The 12,151-nt window shown below is 40.2% G+C and overlaps 2 protein-coding genes and 1 pseudogene across 2 annotated transcripts; 2 read left to right on the plus strand and 1 right to left on the minus strand.

Annotated features, from left to right (window-relative positions):
• Positions 1 to 629: 629 nt before the first annotated feature.
• LOC133752559 (solute carrier family 35 member E1-like) lies at positions 630 to 1,856 on the plus strand. The gene is given in 1 exon segment (XM_062183021.1): positions 630 to 1,856. A coding segment is annotated over 1 exon segment (1,227 nt).
• A 3,564-nt stretch (positions 1,857 to 5,420) lies between these two features.
• Positions 5,421 to 5,497, plus strand: LOC133753887 (U6 spliceosomal RNA; annotated as a pseudogene).
• Positions 5,498 to 7,241: 1,744 nt separating this feature from the next.
• LOC133752946 (protein ECT2-like) lies at positions 7,242 to 10,321 on the minus strand. The gene is given in 3 exon segments (XM_062183252.1): positions 7,242 to 8,883; positions 8,886 to 9,915; positions 9,918 to 10,321. Coding segments are annotated over 3 exon segments (2,751 nt in total). The 5' UTR covers positions 10,140 to 10,321; the 3' UTR covers positions 7,242 to 7,384.
• Positions 10,322 to 12,151: the final 1,830 nt, after the last annotated feature.

The raw sequence follows: 12,151 nt of genomic DNA on the forward strand, positions 1-12,151 counted from the left end.
GGCCTGCCATTCCAGAAGTCTTTCACTCTATTTTCAAAGTCATCTTAGGGAATTCCAGGATTGTTCTGAACCTAATTGGGTCAGACTGTCCCCACAAGTTCATCTTGAAGCTCCATACTCCGCTGTTTGGAATGTGACTGTATTTGTTTATTATACCTTTTGAAAAGTAATTGAATTAAAATGAGACCATTAGTTTTGGCTAGAGTCCAATTGGGCTGTTTCTTTAAGAAGGGAATTATTGGGATTTACACAGAGAACCAGCAGGGGGGTATTTGCGCACAGTCAAAAAGGCAAGTGAAGATACAGTGGGAAGGCAGCCATCTGCAGGGCAAGTAGAGTCTCAGAAGCAGCCAACCCTGACAGTTCTTTGCCGTTTGATGCCCAGCCACCAGAACTGTGAGGAATTAACTTCGGTTTTTAGCTACTTTGCCTGTGGGATTTTATGATAGCTTCCCTAGCACACTCATCAGGGAATTTCGTCCATCAAAATGAGTTTGCCTTTGGCCTGGGAAACTTTTAGAACTCTGCCCCTCAGCTCACTAAAATGCTTTTTATCGCCCCCATGTGGCTGTGCCCACTTCCAGCATAAGGCCATCTGGCAGACCGGAAGAGGTGGCTGATCAGGCAAGATGGCGGCGGAAATGGGAGCTAGTGTGGATATGCGCATGGGTTTGGGGATCCAAGGTGCAGAGGGCGGCAGCAGAGCTCTGTGTGAGGGTGCATGGGTGGCAGTGTTGTGTCTGCTATGGTTTGCGCTGAGCACGGGTGGCAGCATGATCAACAAGCTGATCCTGAGCACCTTCCCGTTCCCGGTGACTTTGTCGCTGTGTCACTTCCTGGTGCTGTGTGCTGGACTCCCACCTCTGCTCCGAGCTTGGCGTGTGCCCGCAGCACCACCTGTCTCAAGCCTGGGGTCCAGCCCACCTGCCTCACCCAGCCAGCAGTTGCCTCCGCATTTCTACCCACGCTATGTGCTGCCGCTTGCCTTCGGCAAGTACTTCGCATCCGTGTCGGCGCATGTGAGTATCTGGAAGGTGCCCTTGTCCTATGCGCACACCGTCAGGGCCACCATGCCCATCTGGGTGGTCCTCTTGTCCCGGGTCATCATGAAAGAGAAGCAAAGTACCAAGGTGTACTTGTCACTCATCCCCATCATCAGCGGCGGCCTACTGGCCACTGTGACCGAGTTGTCTTTAGATGTGTGGGGACTCCTCAGCACCCTCGCTGCCACACTCTGCTTTTCGCTTCAGAACATATTCTCCAAAAAGATATTGAAGGATTCTCAGATCCATCCGCTCCGTCTGCTGAACATCCTGGGCTGCCATGCCATTTTCTTTATGATCCCCACGTGGGTCTTGGTGGACCTCTCTGCTTTTCTAGTCAGCAGCGACTTGACAGACGTCTCGCAGTGGCCCTGGATGCTCCTGCTCCTGGCTGTAAGTGGCTTCTGCAACTTTGCCCAGAGCATCATCGCCTTCAGCATCCTCAACCTTATCAGCCCCCTTAGCTACTCGGTCGCCAATGCCGCCAAGAGAATCATGGTGATCATCGTATCCCTGATAACGCTGCGCAACCCAGTCACCAGCACCAACCTCCTGGGCATGATGATGGCCATCCTGGGGGTCCTCCTGTACAGCAAGATCAAGTCCGAGGCAAACCAGCAGGCCCAGAAGCACCTCCTCCCCATCACCGTGGCTGACCTGACTGGCACCCAGCGAGAGCAGAGGGTCCTTTCTCGGCAACCTGGGGGCTACCAATATGGCCACAACGTCTTAACAGAGCACTTTCATTAGAGCCAGCAGAGCTTCTCAAACTCAGAGTTTCAACCCTTAGGATGTGTAGAAGCTAGGGGATGAGAGGAGGCCCGGCTCAGGTTCCTTCCCCTGCCTTCCCGGCAGATTCAGAAACTGGTGACCACCCGTGAATGCTGCTTTCATTTCACATTGCCGGATATGTCCAGGAATGACATGGGCATCAGGTAGACCAGGAGACTGGTCTGGGAGTTCTTCAGGTCACCTCCAGCTGTAAAGTTTCCCCATCATCCCTGTTTGCAGTCACTGGCAAATGTTCCCATGTGCAAAGCAATCCCAATTAGCCTTGAACTCCTAGAACTTGACTCTGGGATGTGCAAATGGGGTCTGGTATCTGGCAGATCCCGAGGGTAGGGAAACTAAACTCTCTCTCGCCTCTGCCCTTGTCTTCTCATGCCAAAGCAGGGCACCTCTCCTCTCAGAGTAGTGAGGGGGCTCTTTAGGAAATCATAGTGATCCCGGTAATGTCTGTTGTACTTATTGTCTTTTAGGGCACATGTCTGCCATCTCTTTGATGAGCTGGTAGGATGTTTCACCTTGCACTTTGTCAGGGGATGTTTTGTAGTTGTGTGTTTTTGTGTGCCGGAGTCCCCATCAGGGGACACTTGAGGACTGGTCTATGGTTCAGATATAGTTTTGTTTTTACTGCAGCTGCTTGTCTGATGCATGATGGCATTTGGTCCGTCTGTTTTAGCTTGCTTTATAAATATGCAGGTTCCAGGTTTTAGGGCAGCTGCAGTGTTGAATGGGAAGCAGAAATCTTCCAGGGTGTTATTTGTGAAAAGAACTTGCCAGAGGCCTACACCAGAGGCTAGTGTCTGCCGTGAGACCTTTCTCACTGCTGAACTACAACAAATGATGAATCACTTTGCACTGTGAAGATCTTACACTCGTTGTCAGTATGCTTATGGTGACCGAGTCCTTGAACTTCTCCATTGAACTCCAAAATGAGTTATGCCTCTATTTGGATTTAATGAAATTTCTGATGTAGGGGCAATGACTGGTTTTATTATGGTTTATGAGTTAAGAAATTGGATATTTAATTTTGTACACTAAGAAATAAGGAAAATAAAATGTTTTTCCCCTTTTGTCTTGAAAGATAGGCCCTTGGGAATACCTGGACAGAAGCAGTGCCTTTCACATTTATATCCTTACCATGTGTGCAGTTCTTATTATGTGCCAGACATTGCCCTAAGTACTTTACAAATATTAACCCATTTATCTTTACAATGTCCCAGAGAGGAAGGCACACACATCATCCCCACTGCTCACGAGAGGAAACTGCAGCCAGCAAGGGTTAAGGATCTTGGCCAATGTTCCAGGGCTACTCCATAGCAGAGGTTCCACCACAAGAGTGAGATAGGAGAAACATCTTCCCCACGCTGTTGCTGTGAGGAGTGGGAGAGTCAATGCGTGTGGAGTGTCTCACTCTGCCTGGCACGTACGGAGCAGGGGCTCAGCAAGTGGCCAACGCTGCCAGTGTGACTTTTAGTATCGGTATCTAAACCTGAGTATCCAAAGAAGGAACACAGATAGTTTCATGTGCCACCACTAGGAATAACATAGAATGGTGATACACTTACACACCAATTCCTTGAAAATAACAGGTCTGAAGGTTTATGTGCCATGTCCCAGGCAGATGTGTACATTCAGACATAAATAACGTTTTAAAATATACTAGTATATTTACTTCTCTATAATGCTGGAAGTAAAGTAAAGGGAAAAGGCATCCTCATCTCAATATTTAGTAAACATTTCCTGAATACCAGGTTAGAAGGAAACAGTAGGAAGTCAGATCCCAAAGAATAAAACCTTTGTCCTAATTTTCATGTAAGTTTCTGTAGATTAGTTGTTGTTTTTGTTGTTGCCATTGTTCAAACAAGGAGTTTCAAAACATTTCTGTCCCTCAAAATATATTTATATATGTGAATATTTACTGCTTTCCTGTCTCTCATTCCCACTGCAATATACAAATATGTTGTCATACAGTATTATATAAGTTAGTGCCTGCCCTTTGAATCATTTATGTCATCTGGAATCTTGTGATTTAAAGTAGCAATTTTTCTCAGCTGCTTCTGCAGTGGAGCTTTGCATAGCTTGGTGCTATTGGCTCTGAGAAAATTCATTAGGACTTTACATACAAGGATAGCATATTCAGTCTGCCCCAGCATGGTTTGTGGACACTTAAGCTTCAGTCTTTTAAATTCAGTTAATGAAAATTAGAGAGTTAACATTGTAAATAATGACTTACAGCCTCAAAATAATGTGTGGTGTGATGTGAAGGTGTAGCCACCTAATAGTGATGGAATGCGAGCTAGATCTACCATGGAAATATTTTAACTTGCTTCCTTCAATATGTATAATTTGTGTCTGATATTTGTTATACCTATTGCATACATTATTAAGGTGGGGGCAGTTTAGCCGATAGGTTAGAGATTTTTAGATCCCTCCAAAAGTTAAGAGGATATTTTGCTTTGGTATACTAATTGATTCAGTGCAATTATTTTTTCTTGCTGAATCTTAAAAATCTATCTTTATTTTTTCTCAACTTCGACAACAGCAAGTGGCATTTTTTCCCCCAGGAACTGTCTACATCTTTCCATAGCCACGTGAATTTTTCTACATACTCTTTTTTTCCTCATTATGGAACAAGCAGTCATTTTATTGTAGGTTGGAATTAATCTTTTAAAACAAAAACACATTTTCCATACATTGCCTGAAAATGATTTCCCATTCCAAAGTTGTAATATACATGGTTATTAACAGATCCAAATACGTTTTTTCTATCTGTAGCATATCAGAATAAGGAAAAAAGTGCATGAACTTAGTAACCTAAAGTTAGTAGTTAATGTTTAATATTTTATCACTTTGAAATGATCGACATATTAATGACATCTGCTATTTAATTTAGCATGTGTTTAAGGATCCGAGTTTCCAAAACTATTCTGGAACATTAATTAATCAATTAATTATTTAATGAATGCAAATTTCATAAGTACAGTTTTAAGAATATAGTTATTCTTTCCTCCATACCCACACCCCCACCCATACTCCCATGCTTTCATGTCCTCCCTCTCCACTTCCCAGTCCCTTTCTCCATTAAGATTCATTTTCAATTAACTATGTACACAGAAGACCAATTCTATACTAACTAAAGATTTTAACAATTTGCATACAAACACACATGCACACACACCCACATACACACCAAAAAAACACAAAAAACAAAAAAAATGAGAACTAATTTTAGAGTTAACTCTTATAATAGAACTCATTGAGGACAGGGCTGTGCATGGAGAGTTGTTACACAGTGACTCCTCTTGTTAATTTAAAAATCAACACTTTTATGTATGACGTCAGCAACCCCCCAAAGCCCTTGACATGAGCTGCCTAGGCTATGGAAGCCTTTTGAATCCACAAACTCCATCAGTATTTAGACAAGGCCATAAGCAAAGTAGAAATTCTCTCCTCCCTTTAGAGAAAAGTACATCCTTCTTTGATGACCACTTCTTTTTTTTTTTAACTTTTATTTAATGAATATAAATTTCCAAAGTACAGCTTATGGATTACAATGGCTCCCCCTGCAACCCTCCCCTTTCCCGCTCCCTCTCCCCATTGGAATGGTACAGAGATTAGCATGGCCCCTGCGCAAGGAAGACACGCAAATCCGTGATGGCCACTTCTTTCCGCTGGGGCCTCACTCACAGAGATCCTTGATGTAGAAAATTTTTTGCCACAGTGTCTTGGCTTTTCATGCCTGAAATGCTCTCATAGGCTTTTCAGCCAGACCAGGAAGACTTAAGGGCTGATTCTGAGGTCAGAGTGCTATTTAAAGCAATTGTCATTCTATGAGTCTGCTGTGTGGACTGATTCCCATGTTGGAACATTCTCTCCTTTTAAATTCTATCTATTATTATCAGACACTTGATCCTATTTATATAGTCACTTTAACACTTAATATGATCACTTTAACACTTAAGATGGGATTTTTACCACCCAGTTTAATGGGATTTGGGGTCCCATGACAAGTTTTTAAACAGTACCCTTAGAATTAAGTCCTTATTATCCTTTATTAAAGGATGTCAGGATAATGACTCAGTTTCACTAAACTCACATTTGAACTTTACAGAATCGTATATATCTCATATACTCATTGTAATATTGCTTGTTTGACAAACTTATTTGTATTAATGGAGCATGTACCCCAATAGCCTAAAATGTATGCTTATATTGTGAGTAATAAGGATCATGAAGATGCCACAGCTGTTATCATTACAAACAGTACAAAAGCAGTCTTGGTTTTGAAAGACTGGTCTAAATCACATGAACTGCAACTTTCACAAAATTTGGGTTGGATTTTATAAAATTCATATTTTCTATACAGTAGATGTATCACAAGTATAGTTTTTTTGTTTTTTGTTTTTTTTAAATAAAACTTCTCTTCATTTTAAGGATACTTTATATTTATCAATACGTGTTTATTTTTAAGCCAGTTAAAAACAGCATTCCTGTGAGGGATTTCATAAATTCATGTGGAAATAATCTTATAGACTAGGAAAATCTCACACAAGGATAGTTCAAGAACTTTACAGAAGAGCAAAATTAATTGATAGGTTCATTTTGTGCAGAACAATTTTGAAATTTTCCATGAGTATGCTGATTACTCCTTATCTGCATAGATTTCCAAATATTATTGCACCAGAATTAACTAAGGTTTTCCTTTGATTGTCCATGACTTTTTCCTTGTAGATAAATACCTGCATGTTCCTCATAGATAAGTACCTTCATAGGTAAATACCTGCATGTCCCCATGCATGTACAAACATAGAGACCATCATGGATACACATCTCAGAACTTGCCTTCTAAAATTTCAGGTATGGCCCGGGGATAAGCACAGAAATGCAGAACTCTCTGCTGTATATTTACAATAGTAGGCTCTTGTGTTTACCCCACTTGGTATTTTTATCTGGAATGTGTTTCTGGCAGATAAACCCAGTTGAGGTTCCCTGTCCAATATGAGGATTGAAGCTTCCCACCAGCCACTGTTTGTGGAGGATACTTTTAACAGTTCCTTTCCTCTGATACAACATGTCACCTTACCAAGGCTGTGGACTGAAATTTTGGGTGAGGGATCAAGAGGCTCTGGAAATGAGCTTTAGAAAGCTCATCTGACTGGATGAAAAAATCTGTTTTGTTGCCAATGAACTTTTTCAGCTTCACGTGATTGTTTTTGGTGTGCGTGCGTCCCATCAGGTCTCCTAATGAGGACAGGTGTCTAAGGCTACAGGGAGTAGAGGTCCTGGAGTGGGAAGGGTACAGTCTGGCTGGAGTGCATAGAAGGATAGAGGTGGTAGAAGTGTTGAAAATCAATATAACTTTTTTACATGCATTAACTTGAAAACTGTTAAGACATAAACTTTACTCTTTCAAGAGGAAAATTAAATGTACACTTTAGTGTTAAATGTCTTCTCTCCAGCTTTCCCCAAGTGCTAATTACAAGTACCATTTAAGTCAGTTTCTCTTTCGAGTATGAAATGTTAATACATTTCTGTAATTTAAGATTCTTAAAGCTTCATATCAAATGAGTTGTAGATCTGCTTAAGGTATGACTTCTCCTCTCAAAGAAGGAAAGAAGGCTGACAAGGGAAGGAGATGGGATACCTGCTAATGATGATGTGCTAGACAGACGACTCACTACATGCTTATCACTGCTGGTAGGGCTTCTTCCCTCTGCTGAGTTGTAGGATGTCATAAGAGCCATTTGGAAAGCTCTTTTTGGAGTTTTAGAGAAAGAGAATGCTCTGGTAACCTTTTTGGAAGTCTTTTTTATTGCTCTAGATGCTCTACTCAATGTACTGTCCATATCTTTTGTATTTACTTCAAAGGAATCTGGATCCACAGTATACATAAGATTCTCAGCATCCGCTTTACAAATGGTGTTGGCTACATGTCGACACAGCATCTTTAGCCAGTTTTCTTTTGGCAGGTCATCTGATGTCATCTGGAAACTGAGCAGGACATTCGCATGCTCTCTTGGTGGCCTCATAAGCAAGGAAAAAGCATTATGGCAATCTTTTGTCTCTCTTAGGTCCAGCACCTTCTTAATCTGAGAAAGAGGCATTAGATGAATATGCTTAAGAGAAGCCGGGGGTTGAGTATGCCCATGAGGACTCCTAAAAGTGCCAATAACCTTGTGTAGTTTTCTTTCTATCTCCAGGCAGTCATTGAAGAGGAAGAGAGTTACTTGTTCTCCTCTGTCACAGGGGTGCTCACCTAGGGAAATCGTTTCAACTCTCTGTACTAAGCTTTGGTGAGAAGATAAAAGATTAGCTGGGCATCCATCTACTTCATAAACAACATCAAAAATTTGCTTTTGAGCCTCTGTTTTCCTTTTATCCTCATTAATATGCATCATTACTTCCTTTAGTGACCCAATAGCTTTCTCTAAAGTGCTTTTGTCCGGATTTTCATCAGCTGTATGTTTCTTAAGATCATTTAATAGTAATGCAACACTCGGTAACCTCTGCACAGGTCGGATGAGAAGTTCAACAAGGCTTTGCCGTCCACACTCTGGTTTAGCTTGGTTTATCTTGAGAAAAGCATGAAATCTTGGTTTCTGTTTTTCACATTTAATAATTGTTTCCTTGCTCATTTCAAAGAAGTTTACAAAGGGAGGGTAGGTTTTTACCAAATCTTTTGAATATTTAAGAAAGATGTCACCAATGCTTTTGCTTTCATCCCAATTAACAATAAGGTCTTCAAGATCATCCTTTATCTTAGTGTGTACATCAAAGATATCTGGGATACTGCCAAATATTGTCTTAATCTCTTCTGGTGCAAGGATAGGCTCATCACATTGTCCTTCCTCTTCCAATGGTACTTGAAATAACTGAATAATTGTCGCCAATATATTTACATAATTACTTTCAGTCTGATAGAGCTTTTTTGCCACTTGCCACCAGGCTGACTGCTTTAAAGGAATTGGAGTGGAATTTTTAGAAGACTTAGTACAAGATTTTGGTGTTTCTCCATAGTTAATGCTAGAGTCTGGTGTATTAGAGATATCCAGAGTGATCCTATAGAAAGGGAATGTTCAGCTGATGGCCGTTTACGGGGAGGGAAAGGTGATAAATCTGTCTCTCTTGAAAGATGAGCAAGTGTCTCTTTTAAACGTCGTCTTTTGCGATTGCTATTTGGCGTACTTAGAGACAGTAGTGACACTGACTTCTTGAGCTCAGCAGTATTAGCCTTTTCGTACAAATACATAGTTTCTCTAGCTCAGGCATCCATTTGAATGCTTCCCCAGAACTGCTCTTGCTTGACAACATAAAGTTTCTTCGAAGGTTCAAATGGAAGTTCTTTTACTATATTCTCTTCAACAAAAAGGTGAGTACATCTTTCATCTCCAACTGCCAAATATTTACCTCCTTGCATTTCAGTTATCTCTTCTATATTGGCTTTTTCTTCATCTGAAAACCCCAGGAAACTCAAAATGCAATCTTGAAATGGAGGAACTTTAAATTCATTTCTAAAGTCAATTGTTGCACAGAAATCCTGTTCATTCTGCCTTTCCCAAGCTTTATAAATCCATTCTGTCTTCATAATTGGAGTACCCAGGCTCAGAACAACCCTAAATTTTTCTCCTTGTGTACAATTTGCCACAAAATGTGTAACTTTTGAATTAAAGTCATTTCGAATAACTCCACCCATGTGATGGACCAATGTCACCAATCTGACTAGCTCTTCTTTCTTCCTGAATCCAGTAAAGCACGACACCAGATTCATCATACTTGTATAGTACAGTGGGCGACAGGAGCAAGGCAAAGGCTCCCCTTTTTGTGCACAGTTTAATACAACCGGTGGCCCAATAATTCTACAATCAGTCTTGTGTAAGTCATTAAAGACAGAATCTTGGAAGTCCGTGACTACAAATATATTTTCAAATTCTGGAGAATCCAAATCTTCAAATTCTTCAATTGATTCCATCTTTACAAAAGGCACTTTAATTTCCATATTATTAATAGTTTTTATTAACTTTTCATTCAATTTTCCAGGACAACTTTCTTTAATCTTTATAACAGGGACTTCCATTATTTTAATAGTCTGTGGGAAAGAGACTTTAAGGCTTTCAAAAGTTCTTCTTGTTTTCCAGCTTCTTGAACCAATATCACCCTGGTTTCAATCTGAGGCATTTCCTCTTCAACATATGAAGTAGATCCAACAAATAAGTTTTCCTTTGAAGTTTCAGCAACTTTAGAATCAAAAATGGAAGAGTCCACCAAGCTAGTCCTCCCAGAAGTGGATGTGAGTAGGCTATTGTCGGCCATTGTTTGTACGGCGCTATGGTGGCTGAAAGTACATATGCGATCTACTTTACCCTTTCTTCCTTCTTCAGAATAATAAAGAATACAAATTTCTTCCTCCAGATTCTTAGCAACTAGTGTAAACTGTACACACGCTCCAAAAACGCCCTGGCAATTCCATCTCGTCACACGCAGACCCCTCACACCGATACTGCCATTCCTCTCCGCCGGCTGCCAAGGCCAATTCAAAAAGCAAGCTGCTCTCTCTAAGAGCCATGCCGATTGGCGCGTGATGTCAACCTCCTTCCCATGAGCATGTAAAAAAGTTATATTGATTTTCATGTAATTTATCTCTTTGAATTCCTCATTCAAAGACCAATAATTTAAGTTATTCATGATATCAGTAGCTTTGCAATCCTGACACAGTAAGTAAATTTTATTGATGGGTACCAAATACTGCTGTAAATCTATTTGTATAGTACCCATGAATTAATTTGTGGAAATACATATTTGTGAATCTCAATTTGTACAGAAATTAAATAATACTACAGTGCTCACTGGATAAAAACCTGCATAGATTCCTGATTAAGTAGTGGATCTTGTATTACATGGACTGTTTATTTACTGCTCTTGCAGTTTATTTTCTTCTCAGATGTTTTCAAGTTCTAGCATGTGGATTATAAATGATTTTCCCTTATTAATAAGAATAACACTTAAAGCCGATTGCTTGAAAATACTTTGCAAATTGAGACAATAACAAAGATTAAAAAATATTGTATTTTGTGAAGGCAAGTTACTGGTAAATACTTGTAGCTAGTTCAGAGACAAATATTTTTGGTAATTTTAGCCACTAGCAAATCTTGATTTAGTTTGATAGTGTGTGGAATTTTATTTTGAAAGATAAGACCATGGGAAAATTGTAGTAAAGGCTGTTTATATTTTTATGAACTAATTCTAAAGTTACCATCAGTTTTACTAATCTGCTGTGAAATACATCGATATGTATATGGTCAACATTTTATTCTGGTCTTATAATTACATTTAAAATTGAAAATTTATTTGCTGTTATAAAATATTTTTCAAAGCCTGATGTCATCTTTTACAATAGTCTTTGTTTTTTGATAGTCAGGAATACAAAATAATCAAGTTGCTATGAATAAATGCATTTTTTATTTCCTATATGTATGGGAGTAAGGCAAATGTTTAATTATCACATAACAATTTGTAGTCATCTGCTTTAATTGTTTAACTCACCAAGAGGTTTTTTTCTATGCTATCTATGTACCACTTCAGAGATTAGTATATAACCCCTTTTTTGCTGTATTTTAAAAGCAGTTATATTAGTAAGAACTTTGTAAATAAATACCTAAAACCCAAATATAAAAAAAGAAGTGTTGAAAGGGGATGTGTCATGGGATTTGATGGAGGTGAAGGAAAGCCTGAAGTACGAAAAGTAGAAATAGGAGCAGGGTGCTAGGAAGGGCTAGATCTCACGTGAGCCAGTTGAGTGAGATCTCAAGTTTCCCACTGAATTCCTAAATTATCCTTTATCATGTTTTGCCACTCTTGGAGCTAAAGGACAGGATGAGTGTCATTGTGGAAGACCATAGAGTTAGCTGGCTTGAAGGAAGAGGAGGTGCTCAGGAGACTATCAGTTACTCATAGGAGGAACAGGCTCAAGTAGAGCAGGGAACAGGATAGGTATGAGTCAGTGCTGGGGCCAGCCCCTGACTGGAGCTGAGAGGAGTCCTTGACACAATCTCTGTTGAAGAACTGAGGGATGAAATGTCATCCCTGGACAGGGAATCTGGACAAACAAAGAATTTCTTAACGCTTGGCTTGGTGACCTAACATAGGATGTGTCCTGGAGACTGGTCCCTGTGTGCCTGAGAAGAATGTATAGTCCGTGCTGCTGGGCAGAACGTGTTACTTAATGTCTGTTAAGACCACTTTATCTCATGTGTAGTCCAAGTTCAGTGCTTCCTTATAGCTTTTGTGTCTTGATGTTCTGTCCATTGTTGAGTATAGCATACTAA

The sequence above is a fragment of the Lepus europaeus genome, chromosome X (genome assembly GCF_033115175.1).
Source record: "Lepus europaeus isolate LE1 chromosome X, mLepTim1.pri, whole genome shotgun sequence".
NCBI lineage: Eukaryota > Metazoa > Chordata > Mammalia > Lagomorpha > Leporidae > Lepus > Lepus europaeus.